Source organism: Pholcus phalangioides, unplaced genomic scaffold, assembly GCF_987345545.1.
Source record: "Pholcus phalangioides strain wild (caught in Gottingen) unplaced genomic scaffold, Ppha-v1.0 ptg000015l_1, whole genome shotgun sequence".
NCBI lineage: Eukaryota > Metazoa > Arthropoda > Arachnida > Araneae > Pholcidae > Pholcus > Pholcus phalangioides.
In genome coordinates, this window is record NW_028301608.1 from 56605712 (window position 1) to 56628091 (window position 22380).

Consider the following 22380-nt stretch of genomic DNA (forward strand, 5'->3'; position numbering starts at 1 on the left):
CTACCAAAATGTACAGAGTTAAGCAAAAATATTATTTTCTTTTAAAACATCCTAGAACTTGATTTCAGCTTCGTAAGATTTTTATTATGAAGTGGATTGCAGTTTTTTCACATCATCGATGAAAATCTCTAGTCACCTTGAGTAATTGGCCATTCTCTGACCAATTATTTCATAATGAGAATGACTGAGGAAAATCGAATCGTTTCACCTTCAAAATTGCAATAATCGCGTTGAATCTTATGCCAATATTTCCTCTTTCCTCATGGAGGTTTTTCTTCTTTGTTCTTCATAAGAGGAATAGAAGATTAGTTTCAATGCATATCTTCTGAAAATGAAATAGCAAGAGAGCGCAGCCATGATTTTCATTGGTAGATGAGTTATATGGTGATAATAGTTTTACTACTTGCCGGAGAGTTTTGATTAGTTTTTCATACACATGGCGAATATCGGCACGCGGCTACTCGGGAGTTTTAGGATTTCCAACGTCCAACTGGGAAATGTCTTTCTCCGACCGGTAAAATACAGAAATGTTGTCGGTTGGAATTACGTAGCAAATAATGAAGTATTAATGCATGGAAATTCCAGAAGTGTCGTCACTAGTCCATCATTTCAAAAAGAAACGTAAGTTTGTTAATCTTTTGTCGGCGTTCTAAATCCATGTTTCTAAAAAATCGGGTTGGAGCCTAGTATTAAGCCCTGATTTTAATCATACTCGGCCCGCAAAACGTTTATTTATTACGATTTTATATAGAAACCCTATTACAGATCTTTTTTTTAAATTCTGCATTATAATATTTATTTTTGTGTATTTCTTATATTCTACCAATGAATTTCGTCCTGCCTGTCCATACTGTAACCAAGAGTGTGCTCCTGATTTTCCCCATGGGTTTTGCTCATGCGAAGCGCCGGAATGCATTAGATTTTCACTGTCAAACCTACAATTTTTGTCATTTGAATCAATTTTCTAACGACAGCTTGTGCTTTTGTGACTGGTTTTCTGAATCTCCTGAAATGTTATTGTCAAAAATATATAATTGTTTTTAATTTTTATTTTTATGAACTTTTTTATGTGTACCGTAACACATATGTGTAACTTCTATTGATCTGCTCTGAAATTTCTGAATGCCACCAATGTACACCATCTACATATTTTGCTGTTTGGATGCAATGGAAGGACTCCAACCTATCATAGTAATAATAATAATAATAAATGAATACCTTTATATTCTACCAATGATTTACAGTCGTTTAATTCGCTGTAGCCATTTATTACCATATGCATTACACAATAACTGAGTGTTTCAAAAATATATTATTTTCAAACCTTAATAATAATACTATTTTGTGTGAAAGAATTCCGATCATTCTTTTTTTTCTCAAGCGGTGCGTTTTAGAGATGGTTTTTTTCCTACTTATCCAAAAAAAGTTAACCAAACCGCGTATTTTTGAAGGTTGAGAATCACTGTTCTAGATGAAATTTCATATACCTCTGGGTGAATGTTTAAGAAACATAATCAAGAATTATATTTTTGCATAATCAATCTTTAATTTCTTTTAAATATTTATTCAGAATTTTCCTCAAACCTCCACAGCGTATTTAAGGAATCTCTTTATGTAAGAACAAAATAAATTAAACTTTCGAAAAAATCACAAGTACCATGGAAATCTTATAATTAGAATTTAATTTCTTTCCGTATGTAATTTGTATGAAATTTGCAAGAATATTTTATCGAGATATTATTGTAACACTATTAACCTTTTAAGCGGCACAGCAAAAATCCCTAAACCCGTTCAAAACGACAGATCTTTTTAAATGAAGTGTTTTCCGATTTTTAGCGAGTGCAAAGCAAAGGATATAGTGAAAATTGCTGCATTAAGAAATTAACTTTACAAAATAGCTGGACTTCTAGACTTCTCAGTGCTAAAATAAGCGATTTTTAAGACGGCAAGATATCTCGTCAACGTCATTTAAGTGGTTAAGCATTTTAAATATCTCGCACCCTCACCTGGAGGATCTTCAGAGTCACATTGAATTACGTTATACATTTGTTGGAAATCCCAGCCGTTTACGACGTGAAATGTAATTTTTTCATTAAATATCTCGTGACACTCTTGACCAGTATTAACACTTCGTCTGGATGATAAAACACTGCTACCGTGTTATAATTTACTTGCGGGAAATTCTGAATAAAACCAGAGAAATAAAATTTGCGTGAAAAAATGATGTTGAAAAACTTTAATATCGATCCCCAGATGATAATGAAATCGTTGAACGACTACTAGATTTTTTTATCTCTTAATTCATCGGTGACTCCATAGTAAGAATCTGTTCTTTTCATACTCAGAGTGAAGATGACATTTCTTCTGGATGGTTCACGCTTGGCGATCGACGGGAAAGAAGGAGAGACCGTTTTCGACACATTGAAGAATTATAATATTGATATTGAGGGCTATGGTGAGTTTAGATCTTATTACTGTTAAATCCCCCCCCCCGCCCGCCCGCCCGCATTTGCCGGCATTATGGAAAATTCAAGACACAGATTCCGGAAAATTTTTAAATACAGGGTGGTTATAAATAAACGGACATAACTCCGACTTATGTAGTGCCCGTTGTTGTGGACGTATTTCATTGAATCTTTCTTCCCCCCCCCCTCCCCATGCGCCATATATCCCATATACTAAGTTTCATCAAAGTACCTCCATCAAAATTAATGGGTTCTTTATAAGTCTAGTGTCCATTTATTTATAAACACTTTGTATCTGGACTCAAAGAATTTATTGCAATGGCTAATTTGAACCTCGTCTGTTCTCAGCATTTCAGGATACTTTGCATTTTACGAACTGCGTTAAGATATTTCAAGCTTTATGTTTGCTTTTGCAACAGTAAATCTTGATTTATATACAGCGAAAAACCTCTCTTTTAGAGTCAAACAAATTCGTCCATAAAAGAGGGTGACCGTTATTCGGGGATTTGAAATACATTGTTTAATTGTACGTGGGAATTTTTATTTGACAGTAATAGAAGGGCGATTGCGTCAAACATTCAGACACTCCTTTCTACGGTAGTGTTGCCATCTATTGAGTGATGCTGAAAAAAACACTGGGTTTTTCTTTAGTTTTGTGCATTACAGATTATAATTATGTGAAATAGTTTTGAAAATATTAATTTTTAAAATCGTGTCATTCATTTGTGCACACCCTGTATATTGATATTGGTCTTCTGAATATATCATGTGATCCTTATCGCACCTCGTTTTTCTCGTCATGAACGGATCAGACTCCACATTCATAAAGCTAGTATTACCCCGATTTACACCGCATGCCGGCTAATGCTAAGAAGAATGCCGTTTTTCTTCACTTTTCATCAGTTAAAAAAATATATTTAAAAAAATTACGCCTAAGAAATATTCTGCCATAAAAAACTTTGTCTAATGCTTTTTCCCGTTACTATCGACTCATAGGAGCATGTGAGGGTTTGATGGCTTGTTCAACTTGCCATGTGATATTCCGACAAGAAGACTTCGATCGCCTTTCTTCAGAACGCACTGAAGAAGAAGATGATATGCTGGACATCATGAAAGACAAAACATCAACGTACGTATAAACCTCTATTGAAAAACTGGAATCGCCCAAGAGAAAGATATGTATAACATTTTTCGGTGAAACATAACAATATACTTGACACGTTCGTTAGGTGAAAATCATTATATAGGAAATTTCGTTTAATTTTTTTCCCCTGCAGGTCACGATTAGGTTGCCAGGTTGTAGTAAACAAGGAATTAGAAGGCATTGAAATACAAATTCCCTCAAGCAGATCTGATGCGAGGAATTTCGACAGCGACGCCTCATCCGCTTTATGAAAATATATTTTCCATATTTTGCTATTAACAATTCAATAATAAAATGATATTTCATCAAGTAATGTTTTTCTTATATATTTTTTTCAATTTTTAATCGATTTATTTTCCATCGCTTGGTAGAATATCGAGGGAGAAACACCAATTAAATATTATAAACATTCGGAAACTCATTGTAGATCGTTTAGAACATTAGTTAATTTAACTACTAAATTGGAAAGATTCTCGTGTTTGTTCTAAAAGAAAATCTGCGTCTTTTGTGCCAATAAATGGAATTGTTAAAAGACCAAAGATGTTCAATTGATGATTTTATTGCATTATTTTAAGAACTGAAAAAAACAAACAAAATGAATAAAAACTATTGTATAAATCTGAGATATGTCCGAATTCAAAATAAACAATCGACTTCTGTATTGAGTTGAATCTTCAGGTTGTTTGACAGAAGGAAATTCTTGCCCATCTGTTTTGAATGTGATTTCTAAGCAGAAGGGGCTCCACCGGCGGCTCCACCAGAAGCTCCCGCCTGAGCGGCCTCACCAGCAGCTTTCGCAGCTGTAAAAATTAACAAATATAAGTATATATTTTTAATCAATAATAAATATGACATCGGAAGTAGATTGTGAATGTATCGATCAGTTGAATTATTATGAATTGTCTTTAAATGCATCGCAGGCATAGGAAAATCTTTTAAGATCAGGTACAGAGTACTATCCCTGACTCGCAAATTCAGAGTTAAGCAATTTTCCGAGGAAAATGTCTGGTTCTTGTATTTAAATATAAATTTTTAAGCGTTACGGGTAGTATTGTGGAAAATAGTATCCGCGATAGTATCGCGATTAATTTTTTTTCCAAAAAAGACTGGTGTTTTTGAAAAATATTGTTCCCCAATTACCTAATATTTAACGTATTCGTAAGCGAAATTGTACCCCGACTTATGCGTTTATTGTAGGTCACACTTCTTGTGTGACTTTGCGGTATTACCATATTTGAAAGAAACAGATTTGATACGCAAATTTTATCTCAAAATCATTCACGGACCCATTCGTATTTAGTGAGCTATTGCAGAACAGGAGAGCAAAATAGGAGACAGGGCCACACGCAGTATCTACCTTTAAAGGGGTCACGAAAGGTTCGGGGGGGAAGGGCACAGATTTTTTTCCCGAGAAATGTTGAGTTACCAACCTTTAAAAAATCATTTAAATTAACGGAAAAACTATATAAAATGTATTTTATTTCGATGTTTAAATTTTTTTACGAAAATACAGTCAAATTCTGATAAGTAGAATGTGCAGCGCCTGAGAAAGAAACTTCGAGTTATCGTTAATTCAACTTATCTTAAAATCCGATTTCAGACTGGGGAAAATGAAAGATTTCATTAAAATAGCAGCGCTATTTACGACTAATATCGTATTAGTAAAATATGCCAAATTACTGCAGATGAAAAAATTCTAAAAGTTAAGGTATTCATTAAATCATATCCAATTACTGAATGAGAATATTTAAAAATAAACTCGACGTACATAGTGTATTATGGACACGGGCGCATACATGATACTCGTATAGATGAAAAGAATTATATAAATAAAATGTATACAAGATTATTTCCTGTCAAAAAAATGCAGTGATTTTTTACTCTTTCTCTCTCACTCTTTTTGCCCTTCTTTCTTGAGAAAATCATTCACTTTTTGCAAACAGACAAATGAATCCGCTAAATCAGTGGTTCTCAAATTTTTTAGACTCGTGGAGCCCTTTCCAGTCTATAATTTCTATGGCGGAGCCCTGTTTGACTCGAGGAGCACTTTTTTGTGGAAATTTTTTATGACAACCCCTGTAGGCCTCTTTTTTTTATTTATCTATCAAATTTACTGATTTATTTTATTTTCCTCGAGTCACCGTTGAGCCCCTGGGAAGTGCACAAGGAGCTTCAAGGGATCTGCGGAGCAGCGGTAGAGAACCGCTGCGCTAAATGAATCTGATAAATTCTGTTGCTAAATGCTGAGAATTATATTTTTAAATTCTCATTTCTGTTGATAAATTCTATTTATAAATGCTAAATTCTAATAATAAACGCTGCTTTTTAAATTTCTCTCATTCCAGTAAACTTCGACTTAAAGGAAGAAAACTTCGAGTTAAGAGAAAATTTTAACATTAAAATACGGAAAATGTTCTGGGGCTGATGAGGGAAAACGCCGACTTAAACAGATATTCGAGCTATCGGAGTTCGACTTATAACGAATTGACTATATTTGTTATGTTTTTTTTTCTTCATATTTTGTTAGGCTTGAGGGAGGGCACGAGCCCTTCATGGCAGAAGTGCTTCGGCCAGGAACAAATACATCCCTGATTTAATGCCCAATGAGAGTCGGAAATTTATTTCAAAAAAATTAATAGTTGTTTTTTTTAGCTCATTGGAAAGTTATTGGCACATTTACTTTTTACTAAATTTTAATGTAAAATTTTATTGTTATTTCCTATTATTATATTAATTATTACCGTTTTATTAGATTCTTTCAAATTCATTTTCCCAGCATTTTTCCAACAAAGAACTTTAGACCTTCCATTCCTCAATAAATTAACAATTTGACAATTATGTTATATATAATGAATGCATCTAGACCATGGGCAGACATACTCTGGTTTGCACACAAATCACCCTTTTGAGTATTTGATTCGACACGCGATGCAATCCTGAAAATATTCCGTGACTACAAAATATTATTGAAATGTATGTGTATGTACAGATTATACGCAAGCAGGAAATTGTGGTACTTAGGCAAAAAAAATCATTCATCCAAATTCATTCTTCACTGTGGGTTGAAGATTTATAAATATTTTCCAGCATAATTTTCAGTGATCGAATTTTGAATTATAACAGCTTTTCTTACCATCCACAGGACCAACTCCTCCAATTTGAGCACTGCTCAAGCACAACAGGCCGAAGATGACCAGAAGAAACATGAGAGACTTGAAGCTAGACATGGTTTATCTTCACGTCTGCCGATATGAAACAAACATAATTTTAAATAACTGAGTAATTTATTCGAAAGATGAGTTACAAGAAAAAAAAAAATATGAATTGACAGTTAGGACGCCATAATGATAAACTAAATAAAGCAGTCAAGGGAGGAACTAGTTACTTTTAACTAAAGGAAATGTTGTCTAATAAGTGAACCTAGATCGTAGGTGCACATATTCGGGCTTGCGGACCAATCGCTCTTCCGAGAATTCGATTCGACCTGCGATGTAATCCTGAAAATATTCCGTGTGACTTTAAAATATTATATGGGCGTAGAGTTAGGTGTGAAACGTATATATGAATTAATGATGATTACACAGGCAGAAAAGACCTCTGTAGCAATCAAGAATGAGCTTTGTCTGAGGCTTTCATGGGCGGCGTTCAATGGCTTACAAGCGGTTTCCGAGCCATGGTCTAAGACATTTTCTTCCTGACGTTTCGCCCAAATCTGCTGTGGGTATCTTCTGAGGTTAAGCGGACATAGGTCTCCGTGGCAAGCGAGAAAGTGGTACGAAGCTTTTCTACGCCACAGGTGTAGGCGAAACGTCAGGAAGAAAATACTTTAGGCCATGGCCTAATATCCCGGGAACCCTCTTGTAAGTCAAGAACGAGTCCGATCATAATGTCTTTATTGGTGTTGGCTTGGGGGGTGGTGGCTTTAGGGCTGTGTGGCCCTTGTAGTAAACGGGGTAAACACCGTAATGTGGGTGTGCCAGTACCATCCAAAGAAATTTAGCAAAGAGTTTGATGTTTGTTAGACAACTCTTGCAAAAACACACTATATTATTAAGCTAATGTCACTGGTACAATAGTCATTCGCAAATATTTGATTTCAATATTTCCCTTCCACTGCAGCAATGAAGCACCAGTGACATAGGCTGGCTACACACCAATGTTCTTTGGCGAATATTTGCTTCCAGAATGCTCTCTCAGGAATAACAATACGCCAACGCGTATTATGACTGTTGGCGTAATATTTCGACCAACGTGTTGCCAGACGGATTGAAAGATCGAAAAGAAACGAGACATACTTTGACTTGGGGTGCGGACCTGGAAAGCCCTGGTCGTTCTCTTTGATCAAACTTTCAATACCTTTAAGCCTTCAACATTTGAGTTCTTGCTGAATTATCTGTTGACGAAGCTTGCACATCTAATATGAAGTAGAAGTATGAACTGGTTGCATACTTCCCGCAGACCGATTATTCTAACCTTTTCTCGAAATCTGTGATGTGTGCGCTTTCCACTTGTCGGGCATCTGTGACTTGTTCCTACTTCTACGGTGGTGGCCTATCAGGTATTCCTGTTCCTACTTCTACGGTGGTGGCCTATCAGGTATTCCTTGGAATATGAACTGGGCCGTCGTGTTCGGTAGGCCATTCCCCGACATTTGAAGGTCATTGCCAATAACGGAGTGGTCACACTACTCGCCCATGACCAGCCTCGGAACATATTGTGCCAGGTTGAACACGACCGTGGCGTCAGCTTTACACATTATTCTAATATTCTAAAACATTTATCATCATGGTGCAATGAAGATATTGATTTGATTACGATAAACTTGACTGTTGACGGTGAACCCGGGGTCATTGAGGTAAATCAGCGGTGTGATGTATATTTTTTCGAAGCTAATTTTCTCTTTTCTTGTTTCATAAAGCTAGATTTTCACCAAGGTTATCTGAACTCTGACACGAAACTTCAAATTAAATGTATTTCCATCTTTGAAATAGTCCCCACCATGCTTGAATCGTTGCAGAGAATTCGAAGATGTACTACTGTACAAACTAGTTCACTAAATGGTTTATTTACCATCGGGAAAAAACCATTCTTCGAGATCATGAACAAACGAGCCAACCCCAGTGCCGTCTTAACGCATGGGACCACCCGGGCACGGCCCGGAGACACCAAGAGAAAAGGCGGCCTCTCAAAAATGAGATCTGGTTGAGATTTTCGAAAATTTGCCTGGTAAATAATTTGTAAAATTATTCCCTCAGAAAAATCATTTGGTCCGGGAGCCCGTGATGCTCTTAAGATTGCCCTGGCCAACCCTCGTACGCATCGCTTTCAACTAAGAATATCAACGGCCAAAATGGATTGTGCCTTTTTTCACGGGTAGAGATCTGGAACGGTCTGTCACCTACGCAAGATTTGCCTCCACTATTGAAGATTTTGATCTGGCCCTATACGTGAAGTGCTTTCCCTACTCACTGAATATTTTATATTTTTTGGCTTTTTCTTTCAATTTATAATTTTATTTTTATTTTACTTTTGGCGTTTTAGTAACGGTGTTTATATTTGACTGCCTTTCTTGTACACATGAGTCTTTTACCATTGCAAGCCCATTCATGCCTTCTAAGGTTGTATGTAAATAAATAAATAGTTTGGAAACATAATAAACTTACCGTACCAGCAAAATCTAAGCGAAAAAAATCCTTTCATTGCTATAGGCCTATATTGATTCATTTGAAGGTATGGAGCAGGTATGATTAAAACGCGTAGCCGGTCAATTTGTCGCACTCAACTCGTCGCGCATCAATTTGTCGCAGTGCCAATTCGTCGCGGTACAAATTCGTCGCAGAGCCAATTCGTCGCAGTGCCAATTCGTCGCGGTACAAATTCGTCGCAGTGACAATTTGTCGTGTAACCAATTGGTCGGGACGTCAATTTATCGCAGAGTCAACTCGTCACGCGATCTGTATGTAGGTTTTTTGTCTCATACGTGAAAAAATAAACATGAAGAAAAGTTTTTTCCATCAAGAAATGCACACAGTTTACTAAATTTTTTTTTTTTGTCATTTCGAAAAAAATCACCGAAATTACCCTTTCTGAGGCCCCTCTTCTCTTGAGGTGACCGGGTGGGCCCATGCATTAAGACGGCACTGACCATACCCCAATCTTTACCCTTTTCTGAGGCCCCTCTTCTCTTGAGGTGACCGGGTGGGCCCATGCATTAAGACGGCACTGGCGATACCCCAATCTTCCTGGGTACTCACAAATCGTCATCAAAAATTAAAATCCACGTGTAGCAGCGTTTATCAACTAAGAGTTATGGCTTCAGGAATTCCCTGAGACATCGTTGGGGGGTTCCGCGAGAAATACTGTACTAACGAGCAGCAATTTACAGTTGCATTGTCTAGTGATGCTCAGAAAATCTTAAAAGATAGATATTAATAAGAGTTGAAAAGTTGTAATTTTCAATGCTGCAGCAAAGACTATACGTTTTTTCTTCTTCTTCGAAATAATTATCTTGATAGAATTGAGACAAACTAACATTATTACTAAAATAAAAATAATCAAAATATTTTTCGAGAAACTTACTTATTTCTCTGAGGAAACTCAAAAAAAGAAGTTCGAATGGGAATTCGACGGATGAAATTGCCGAGACTGCGCTCTCGTTTAAATACTACCCAGAGTCCAGCCGGTTCGTCAAACCTACCTAATTAATTACAACAAAAACAAAAGGTGAGCCAACAAATTTCGTGAATCTAAATAGCTTTTTCTGTGAGATTTTCTCTTTTTTTTTTGTTCTATGGTGTTCCACGACATGTACTATTGCCTACAAAACAATGAAATTGCTCAAACACTGGTGTGGCATTTGCATTAGAAATGTTTTCTTTTTGTTTTCCTTTCATGTTTGTTACACCGTTCCCGTTGGAAATAATGACACCGAATTATTTTGTCCATATATTGTAATATATGATAATGCCATTATAACGAGTTGCTTTTCCACCACATTCCAAAATCCGGTGGCACGTTCCCGCTTTTTCATTGAGTAGGATTCTCATTATTGCGTGCTGTAAAAATGGAATTCTAGGCTAATTTAAATTGAGATGAAGGCTTTGACGTTCATAAAAAAAACCCATTTATTTTTACTCATTTTTCTTCTTCGAAAATGTGAGACTGATAACTTGTTTTTCTTGAAATTCATTCTTTGGTAGTTTGCAATTGCCAAACTTTTCGTTCCTATTGCGAATATCAAGAAAAAATCTTACTCTTGTCACTCTCCAACTTTCAAATTTTTGCACGGGCCACTTATTTTTAATCAGTGCTCTCATTTTAGGGTAACCAAATGTTCCGTATATACGGGATATTTATATTACAAAGAGATCCCCGAGATGTTCCAAAAAATGTTGATTAAATTTGAAAAAATGTGCTTTCCCCCCCCCCCCCCATTTGGAAATTGATTCCCACTAAATATTTTTCCCCCGACTTTAAAAACATCGTCACTAATTTATTCCTGTTCAGTGCTTTGAAGTGGGTAATTATCAGCAGAGCTCGCAAGTTTAAAAATAATTGAACACAAATGCCTTTTTTTTCCATATTTTTCAACCATTTTTGTAAAAATTCATTTTTTTTTTTTACTTTTTCCTGCCGTAACTGCCTATTTCGAAATTGTTTTATGTTTGTCAACGACTTTTAGAGGCCATGACTGGGATATTTTAAGCATTAAAGTCTTCAAAAAACAACTGCTCATTTAAAAAAATTTCAATTCTTAGTGTAAATTCTCATCAGAAAGCCTCGCCCCTATCACCCCTTTGAATGAAAATAGGTGTAAGTGTCTGAGAGAGACGTCCAACATTGTTGTCAGACATAAGTGACAAAGATTTTTAATCTCTTATACACGGGTGCATAGTTTTCAAATAGCGCAATCAACGTACCCTCATACTCATATCGATATTGTAAGAGTTCTAATTAATAAATAATTACAATTATTCACTAATTATTGTTCTTTAATTTTCGCTAGAATTATTATTATTTTGCATTTGTTGATTAAGTATTTAGTATTAGATCGAATTGTCTCTGACCTAAGCTTGAAGGATCACAAACACTTCTTTTTGGCATGATAATACCATCTTCGTTTCAATAATAATACAGATATTATAATATATCTGTATATATATATATATATATATTATATACAGTGTTTCTCAACAACCGGGCCGTGAGTGATTCACTGTTTCATTTTTTCCCATTTGTTGCTCATTAGTCGTGTGCATGGATGGGCCTTCCACTTTCAAAAAAAAGAAATCCACTGGGCCACGGGCCTCCAAAAGTTAATGTTATAAACTAATAAAGAACAATAGACGGTATAACAGCAGACAATTTCGGATCCTCATTATCTAGTTCTTAGTTTTCTTTTTGTCCATTAATTACAGATGCCTTTTTAGTACGTGTCAGACGCCGATAAATAAACTATTTAAAGCATTTTAGTGTCTTTTCGCTTGCTTAACTTCCAGTCTCTGCTTATCAGACAAATTCTGGGAAGCCCAAAATTGAGGCAAGAGGGCCGCGGGTAGAAAAAATATTGAAACCACCGTTGCACCGGACAACTATGAAATTGCGCCCGACATTAAAATATACGATTCCGAATGATTTTGACCTGCTGAATACGAATATCACCACAGAAAGTTTTATTTGCTCTTGTTTTCGGGATATTGCCCTGTTAACATTTGAAAAGTGGTTCACGACTGTTATTATATGGTGAAAATGTTTTAAGAAAACCTCAGAATAACGTTACCAGAAAAAATAGTCAACCTCGATGCTGGCTGGCTGTTGTTGGACAATTGTAATTGATGTTCCTTATGTCCAGTACAAGCGCAATGCAAAACGAAGTACGTGTCAGACGCCGATAAATAAACTATTTAACTGTAATGAGTTCGCGTTTCTATGCAGTTTTGTTGTGTTTCTGTGTATTTGTGTTGTGTTTATTGTGTTTATAGGGTTCATTCGATGGCCCTCAAAAGGGATGGCTATGAATTTTTGACGTGTCTCCGCAATACCTCGATCACCTTCAGCCTGATTTTCGTCATTGTAGGTGATGGGGGGGGGGAGGGGATTTTGAAATTTCTCAAACATATCATTTGAATAACCAGTAATCATACATAAAGAGAACCTGGGTTCGAACCCATTGGCACCACAGCGGTGGTCGGCTGAAGATGATTTTCAGTGGTACCCAATTTCGAGGCGCGAATGTGAGGCGATCTCCCGCTGAAAAGTCTAGCCACAGAGAGCAGCAGGCCTACAACGATACAATTCAGTGGTGTTTGGTCAGAACATGACAACTCCAAACTCACATTTTCGAGATATAAGCATTTCCATTGTAATTTAAAAATTAAAGATAAAGCATACACACAAATACAAATGAAAATATCATACATCAGCATGTCGTTTAGCCGTACGCACGTATTTGTGTATTTATCTCACTTCTAACTAGTTATAATCAGGAAGACTTACTTACATGATATCTCAAAAAGCCATTAAGCCATTTTTTGGAGATATTATGTTCTGATCAAACACCACAGAATTATTCAATCATTACACTTCACTCACAGTTATAAAAAAAGACGGCAGAGATACGCGCTAAACATAAACATTACACAGAAACAGACTTTACGTTGGGTTTACAATGTATACATGCACAGTTTCCAGAAGGGCCCAGGTCTTCTTCGAATACTTGCTAAAATCTCTTCATTTAGACAGAGGGATGAGCCATGATCTGGTTAGAAGGAGGAGCCTCGAGAAGGATAATCTGGCTAATAATAATTTAGACAAAGGGTTTACCTGCCATGTTACGAAATTGGGAGGTGGGTGGGGTGTGAAAATTTTCGTGAAAAACTTTATAGTATACCATCCCTGGATTAAGCTACTGGATAGGTAGATCATTGGCAAAGAAATTGAAAGAGGAATGGTACAATTTTTTTTAAAATTTTCAAAAGGGGGATATTGAGGATGTCTGCCAAATTATGTTAGCTTTACATCATTTAATGTTATAATTATGCCAGCATTAAATGTACAGTACCATATTATTAAAAGAAACGTCAGTTGCAATCGAATTTTTCTATGCTTTGATATGAAATTAATTTTTTTTTTAAATTTAATTCACGAGCGACATTTTTTAATCATTTTATGTAGTACAGACATGAACAAAACCCATAGAAATACGGACTCTCCAAACTAAACACTGACGTTCCCCTAATTTTTTGAGAAAGGAAACGGATACTTTTCAGTGATTAACTGTTTTCAACGAAAACAATGACGTATTTGTTCCCCGATTTTGTAAAGATGTTTTTCCTTCACAACGAACTTTGTACCGGATTTCACCGAATGTCTCTAGAGAACGGCCAATCGCTAACCTTGGGGTTGAAACTTTTTTTTCCTGGTTGTATGATTTTTCGATCAACATAAAGATAACAGAGTTTTTAGCCTCCAAATAATGTAAGTCTCAAATACATTTTTACTCAATATGCCACGTCATTGGTGAAAAACCATTCTTCGAATGACTTCACATGGACTTCTTTTATCATCAGAAATGATCGACAGACAGCGAGACATGTACAGTGTGTGACTTCGTGCGACTGATTAGGAATGTTTCAACTTTATCACAAAGCGCTCATTGCGCGTAATGATAGCAAATAATAATAAACTTTTTCCCCTGAAAAAGAAAGAAAGGAAAAAACTAACTTTAGCGATCTACTGTCATTTTTGTGAGATATTAATCGAAAACACTACATATCTAGACGTATTATAAACTGAAAATTTCTTCTCTTCTTCTTTCTAATTGTTTATTAGAAAAACTATTTACTCCACCGGCAATTGGATTGCTCCAAACTAACTTAAATGTTTAATTGTTGAAATTAGAATTTTCATAACGACTTTCTAAGAAACAAAGTTAACAGAATTGATCAATTGTTCATCATGCTGTTTTGTAAAAACATAAAAATGGAATATCCGTTTATACCACAGAGTAATAATACTATAGAGTGCGCGCGAGGGGTTACAATGTGAAGCAAAGATCTGGAGTCACGTGACTCCAGTCGAAAGGCTGGTCAGGGAATCTCGCTGGCAATGCTTTCCTTATGGCTACTCGTATGGCGATCTACACGCGCTGCCTTATTTTTGATTAGAATGGCCAACACTTGCGCAGCTTTCGGATGTTCTGAGCGGTTTAGGAAAGGGGGACCAGTATCCTTTCACAAGGGAATACTTTTTTGCTTATTCCCCTTCTTATAAATTAAAAATTGGAATATTAAATTGACGATTCAATGGATTTCTGACGTAATCTCAGTTTTTAACGACTCCATTTTGGATTTAATTCAATTAAAGTTCCAAGTTTTGGTGAAATTCAAATGTCATGAATCATTATTAAATGTTTTAATAGAATTTTTGGCAATAAATGATTGAAATTGTGTTTTATGAAGTTTTAACTGAAATATACGTCTCCGCAAGATTTGGCGAGATTTGGCGAGCTAGTGAGTTCATTCGACTTTTGCTCAACTTGGAAGAAAATATGCTTTTCAGGAGGAGAAATTTATGAAAAATATTCTATTTAAATAGAATGTGAGGAAAACTCCCCCCCCCCTCTAGACAATTGCAGTTTTGCATAAAAATGCATAATATATATATATGTGACATGTGTAAATATTATATTATATATATATGTGACATGTGTAAATATTATATTATATATATATGTGACATGTGTAAATATTATATTATATATATGAAATATTATATCCTAAAATATTATATATATATATACACACTTTAAATTATTACATATATACTCTACATGGAATTTTAATTCTTATAATTTAGAGAAATTGATGATGAGATTCTGTAATTTTCTTGAGTAAAATCTATTTTAATCCTGAAATATTATGTAAGTGTTTACAGTTTTGTGTGATGAGGTTATAAAAGGTTTTTCAGGAATGTTAGAAATGAAACTTTTTCTTATTGTTTGAATATTATTTCATGACTGAATATGGTATGAGTGTGAATGTGTTACATTACATAACATAATATGATGCATTATAATTAATTATACATTAATTATGAGTATATAGAGTAATTGTAATGTTCTGGAAAGATATATTTTTGTTTTAATAACCCCTAGTATAAATAAATTTTCGAAATTAAAAGCGACAAAGTGAATGAAGAGAATATTTAAAAATATAAATGAATTAGGCTTTACAACATATACGTTGTTCCGTTTTCCAATATTTTTTTATTTTATAGACTTTATTTTTTCAAATCTGATACTCCCTAAATATTTCACATAAAAATGAGTGAAATTCATTGAAAAAATGAAGGAAAGTTTTCATCAACTTGATCGAATTGAGTCAAATTTCGTTACAGCAACATCCTAGCTTCTGCGAAAACGCGCCAAATGTAATAGCGCAGAACCTGTTCTTTCCCCGACAATACTGCTCATCTTTTCTTCACGTTCGACAAGTTTTATGAATAGCGTGCGCGGTCTATTTATATCTTAAGTCTCTGGTTTATACGTACGTCCAGTATTCGCTGGTACAGTGAACTGCTCGTGTCTTAGCAGGGCATTATACGCCATTAGTTTGCTTTACTGATCCGTTTCCTCATGAACATCCAATAATTAAAACTGTCATTAATGAATAGTTAATGTAATTAATTACAAAAAACTAAATTTTGTAACAAATAACGAACACATTAATCAATGGGGTGCCGGGAGGTGAATCATATTGCACTAGGGTTGCGGAACGGAAGAATGGTTAAGAACCACTGCATTAAAGCAAAGAATAGAGTTCTGAGAAATTTTATTTTCACGTTCCGGCTCAGTTCTCCTTTTTCCTAGAAGTGAATTACTTTAACTATGCATTACAACTTTAAAAACTGCACTTTTCGAGCCCATGTGGTGTCTCAGTTTTATGAGATGATAAAATAAACCCGTTATCATTCAAGCCGAAGATAGAGCTCACTCTAATACTAACAGAATAACAGAACAAGGATTAAGGATAAAAATAAATATTGTTCTTCTTAACGGCACATATATTTGGGGATATCTCTCTCTTTTTCTTTGAATCAAATGACTCGAAAATCCCAAATTTCGTATCTGGTGCATTAGCGGTCATCACAATCTTTTTCTAGAAACTAATACTGTAGTATCAATAGAAAAGGAACGTCTAATGGGTGAAGTAATCCTTCGGTATTTGAGAAGTATGAAAGGATTAAACTCTTACGGTTTAGATGATTATGAACTTAATTGGGTGTGGAAAACTCCTAGAAGAATTATCTCATTTAAGAAAATGGGCTTTTCATTCTTTTGCAGATAATTGCTTGAAATCCCACATGAGAAATAACGCCAGCCTGCATCCGATATATCCTTTATAGTTGCAATTTTAATCAATTCAGTTAACTATCAGTCATGTTTTTGTTTGTAGTAAGAAAAGCTGTTCCTAAAGAAAAAGTGGGTGTCTTATAGACACTTGAATCAAGGTTTGTTTTTTTTACATGACCCAGTTAACAGATGAGTTTTATGCTGAGCCGCCCCCCCCCCTCCATCCTGAAGCAGAGGCCACTCTATAGTGAATTTATAGTGTGAGAAAACAAAATTAAAATCTCCCCTGACTGGATCCCTGCCAACCCCACCGTTGTGGGGCCATGCCGGGACGTCTTAAAGGTGAAATGGGCTCATAGACTTAAGATATAAAGTTAAGATATAAAACATTATTACTCTGTGAATGGGCTCTCGAGCTAACGTGCCACTTGCTCTATTCTGGAGCCCCACTCCGACTCCCACACTCACTTGGCTGGAAATATTAACATACCAATTTTCACTCTTGAAAATAATAGTTCTGCATCGGATTTTCATATATGCTCCCTGGTTCCTGCAGGAAAGGCCCATGAGTTGAGAGGGCTCTGGTCCAGCACCTAGTGTGGGAAGGCGTTTACAGTACTTTATTTCTTTTTTATGCCTTCATATCTATTGAAAGCTCTATGGTTCGAGTAATTCGAAGGGGATATATTGCGTGAAAAATGAATAGCACCGGCACAGGGAGGTGGGAGTTCTACACGTGTAAATTTAGAACTCTGGACCAATAAACTCTTCATGATAGCACATTAGTTCATCGAAGGAATTCCATTTCTGCGTTCACTAATTTGCTTTTGAAATAATATGAACGGAAAATTAGGATGAACATTAACTCAACGAATTATACAATAACTGAATATTATTATATAAGTTTCTAAATGTTACGGAATATTTTTATGAACTGGTGTCTTCTACAGATGTTTTGGAAAAAAACCTATGACTTTTCATGGAAAAACTTTTTCCTCCAGAAAATTCACATTTGTCAAGATGGTAGAAACTTCAGAGGAAAATGTATTTTAAACATTTTCCTTTGGAAAAAAAATTATTATCAGTGCTATCACAATGATATGAATTATTTTGTCTTGATGTATTGTAATATCGTACTGAGCCATGTTCAAACAATAAAATCTGTCTGTTCTCTTATGCTAATAACAATGTCTGTAATTCCATGATTTAAGTATCTCATAATCGAGTCTAACATCATCAGGCTCTCCGAGACGTGCTATTCCCTTTGGGAAAGAACGCAAACCAGCCCAAGATTGTCTCTCTGCGTTGTCAGCGGTCATGTCTGTTTTCCCTAACCCTTCGTCGGGCGCAATAGGTTGACCGTTGAGTTCGGGGCTCGACGGGCACAAGTTCAAAAAAACATTAATAAATACCTAAGTTCATTTATACAGCACACAAGTGATGAACATCATTATTACGATATCAAAAGCAGAAAAAACACAAACGTTTCTGCAAAAAATCCATGCACTTGAGGTAAAACTAGTCGAAAAACTTTAACGAACTTTATGACCTGCTATGAAATGGCTGCGCTGTGCCTGTCAGATCAAACGCGCCCGACGGAGGGTTAATTAAATTACATTTCTTCAGGCTGCAGTGTGTGTGATACGGAACATATTTAAGTTTGAATTTTTCTCATACGGTATGAAATTATTTAATCACTCTAAAACCAATATAAAATAAATACTAAAAAACAAATTATTTAATTACAATTAGATATGCATAAAATGTCGAGTATAGGCATATTATAAGACAAGAGACAGGTGTGCTAATAAGTGTTTAATGGGATTATTTCACTGTTGTAAAAGGAGTGAAAAAAGAAAAACAGAAAAAGCCGAGAGTTGTTTAATTAGCACAACTGTGGGATCTACTTTTAGTAAACAGGTCGTAATTTAAGGGCTAACTGAATCGTGAATACTCCTTGCACACAAACAATTACTACTTAATGAAATACTAACATACCGTAGTTTTTAATTGTATACAATTAAGCTTAGTGGCGGACTTTGGCTTATTTTCTTCTGATATAGATGTTGAGGTTAAATAAAGCAGAAGTTTTATTTCCTTTTGCGAAAACAGAATCTCATGAGATTTATGAAAACTGACGTGTGCGCGTTAATAAGTTGAAAACATTCATTGAACTTTTTCTTTTCTGTTTTTAATGGTTTTACATTTAGATGAATATTTTTGTGTTCATATATAGTTTATATCTTCATCCATGGAATAATTCTTATATTTATTTCTATCTATGACATAGGAATGTGATCGAAAGAATTAACATGGATAGAGGCTATAATTTTTAGTAGAGTAGTTGCTTTAAAATGTACATTGATTCCACTATAATTTATAATAGTAAATTAGTATAACGGTATAACATTAAAAGAACTAGTAAAATAGTATTATAAATTGGTAAATTAAAAATTAATAGTTATGGTAATTATAAATTAGTAAAATAATTATATAAATTAGTAAAATAATTATATAAATTAGATGCACATTTCGCTTTTCTTTCCAACTTGGGATGAGCATTGAAGAAGCACAGGGATCATCCAGTTCTAAATCTCTTGATGAGATTAAGGATCTTGCTGAAGAGGAATCATTTAGACTCATTATAGATTCAATAATGATCTTGGCAAAACTTTTTTAAAAATGTGAAAAAAAAGAAATACACACACATCACATAATTATTGTATTCACAGTACAAGCTTCAGGAGGAAAGCAAATTTTGGGGCTACTTCTTGGACTGGATTACACAAACCACCGAACTGAATTTACCTGAGTAATTCAGTATATTTAATAGCCATTTTATATATATATACAGTCGAATCCCGTTTTAACGAATACCGTTATAGCGAAAATCTCGTTTTAACGAACACTTTTCTAATCCCCGAATGAGTTTACATAGGAACAATGGTAGGTAACCTGGAATTCCTTTATAATGAAGTGATTCTTCCGGTCTCTGGGCGTTCGTTATAACGGGATTCGACTGTATATATAGAGATGGACACATTTTTTCTCTGAAAGCATAAGCAATGCTAAAATGTAATAATTTCAAAGGTTGAAAAACTGGCTGTAAAAGTATGGAACTTGTTGGAGAGGAGACCAAAGTAGTTATTCGACTATTCCTTGGTTCAATAATCATCTTGGTGAAACATTAGTTTAAAATGAGTGTTGAGATATTGTATATGACCTCATCAAATTATATTTAACAGGGATACATGTGGTTATATGTGCCAAATGTGGCCCATTAAAGTATTTAGGTGGTGAGATTTTTTTTTTTTTTAAATAAGGCAGAGTAAAACAGTTTAAATATGTGGAAAAAAAGATGAATTATCAGAAGGTGATTCTCGAAAAATATTGCTGTCATTAAAATAGAATAATGAAAACTAATTTGCCATACACAACATATTGACTGTAATGAGTATTTATACAGGGTGATTCAGAAAAGATGGGAAAAACTTTAAGAGGGGCGATAGTACCTCTAATTATTACCAATACTCTAATTATTTCTGTATTAGTACCACCAATACAAACAATTGTCATCAAAGAATGTATGGTCATGAACATGACATGCAAACATGCTAGTCCGTTTCAAAACGGCTGCTTTACAAATGTTAAAACGGCATTCCTGTTGAAATTTATCAAGAGAAAAAGAACACCATGCATGCAAATGTAACCTGGGGAAGAAGAAACCGTATGCAAATCTGCTTCACAGTGCATCAGACCAGAAAGCAAGAAAGGATCCTGTTTCGCACAGCTGCCGATGCCAAAGCGTGCAAATGTTTTTGGATTGAGCAATTGCCTGTGGGAAAAACGCTCACTGCACATTCGTGCTGCCTCTGTGGTGCTTCCATTTGCAGCTCCATAAATGAAATGTATGTCTGCTTTTTCAGTATTACTAAAGTCTACCATTATCCCATTCATTACAACTGTTAGAACGGTTGCATGCTGGAATAACTTCACAGGGCTGGCGTCTGCGGCTTTTATTCACTGTAATCACGGTCCCCACAACATGAAGCAGGGCCCCTAGGCTGGAATCTTTCACAGGCCCTTTAGTTTATAGAGTGAAAAAGCAAAAAAATGATGACAATTGTTCTGGGCCCTGTCAGCCCCACTTGCAACAGCTGTGAACATTTGTGGAGCGGCCGTTTCAAAACAGGCTAGCACGTTTGTATTTCATGTTCATGACCATGCATTCTTTGATGACAATTGTTTGTATTGGTGTGTACTATCACCTTTTAAAGTTTTCCCCATGTTTTCTGAATCACCCTGTATATATATATATATATATATATCAATGCTCATATATGAGTATATTCTCAGCATTATACGCGAAGTTATCTGAAGTTTTTTCCAATATTCAAAATTTGGATAGAAATATCAGCCCTAGCATTCTAGAAAGAGGAAATATAAACTCTCACACTGTTACCTAAATTTTAAAAAAAAAATCTATGCTCATGAGCATCGATTTAGAAATAATGTGAATTTATTTCCTCTTTCTAGAGAACTCAAGAACTAGAAGAAAGAAAAAAACTTGTTTGTGTACGGAACACTATTGTGGGAATTTATAGCACAGAACATTTTCTGTGAACCCAAGGTCTCATTGCAGAACAATGCAAGATATTCTGCTTTGTGGTGAAGCACTAATGTGGAGTGAATCTGTTGTGGATGACATTTCATCAGTTCAGAGACTTGTGGAATTCAGCCACATCAAAGTAATCTACACACATCGCTAACCAAGATCTTATGAGGTCTTTTCTGGTTGGAAATGTTTTTATTCTGCGAAGTGGTATGATGCTCCTCTTCCACTATGAAGGCTACCACTAATGTCCACGGGTTCGAATCTGGGGGGGGGGGGGAAACATATAAAATAAGTTTGTTACTAATGGAGCCTGGAATGATCACAGATAGATGGCTGCTTCATTTCCCTCCCTACTCCAATAGTTGGAAATTGCTGTATAATGATATGACTGAGTTGGCTGTGTGGTAAAGTAGTTGGAAATGTTCTGCTATTTCATGAGTCAAATTATGCATATTTGGAATATTAGCCTAATGAATTAATCCTGCATGACAAATCCAAGGTGCCAGGTTACCAAAGGAAATTGGTATTGGCATCTACAAGTTTTCTAAATCAGAGAGTCCAAGGCCTGTTTACATCCATTAACTAAATTTCAAGTCATTAAGTGCTCAAAAAACTGTCCCAAGTAAGTAATCGAGTTGTTAATGCTCTGTTGATAATATGGGCCACCCCCATCAGTACTATATGGCCATAGTGTCTACTTAACCAAAAAAAGAAAAAAAAAGAACTGCTTATATTCTACTCAGGGTATTGTTTTTCTTGAGAAAAACAATGCTTAGCTAAGGAGCAGATCGGGGGGGGGGGGAAG

The 22380-nt window shown here is 35.3% G+C and overlaps 1 protein-coding gene and 1 long non-coding RNA gene across 2 annotated transcripts; one reads left to right on the top strand and one right to left on the bottom strand.

Annotated features, from left to right (window-relative positions):
- The first annotated feature begins 288 nt into the window (after positions 1 to 288).
- On the top strand, positions 289 to 4144 carry LOC149076267 (uncharacterized). Its single transcript, XM_089243836.1, has 4 exons — positions 289 to 621; positions 2346 to 2455; positions 3462 to 3594; positions 3743 to 4144. The coding sequence occupies exons 1-4, from the start codon at positions 437 to 439 to the stop codon at positions 3858 to 3860; spliced, it is 546 nt and encodes a 181-aa protein (XP_089099962.1). The 5' UTR covers positions 289 to 436; the 3' UTR covers positions 3861 to 4144.
- A 4-nt stretch (positions 4145 to 4148) lies between these two features.
- Positions 4149 to 10320, bottom strand: LOC149076268 (uncharacterized). Its single transcript, XR_016194045.1, has 3 exons — positions 10189 to 10320; positions 6743 to 6851; positions 4149 to 4409 (listed from the first exon to the last, which is right to left on the bottom strand). It is a non-coding gene; the product is annotated as an uncharacterized LOC149076268 (long non-coding RNA).
- Between the last annotated feature and the right edge of the window lie 12060 nt (positions 10321 to 22380).

Excerpts from the sequence above, each read along its gene's own strand:
- LOC149076267 (XM_089243836.1), top strand. The coding sequence starts at position 437 with ATGGCGAATATCGGCACGCGGCTACTCGGGAGTTTTAGGATTTCCAAC. Across the intron at positions 622-2,345 it reads CCATCATTTCAAAAAGAAAC|AGTGAAGATGACATTTCTTC; the intron begins GTAAGTTTGTTA and ends TTTCATACTCAG. Across the intron at positions 3,595-3,742 it reads ATGAAAGACAAAACATCAAC|GTCACGATTAGGTTGCCAGG; the intron begins GTACGTATAAAC and ends TTTCCCCTGCAG.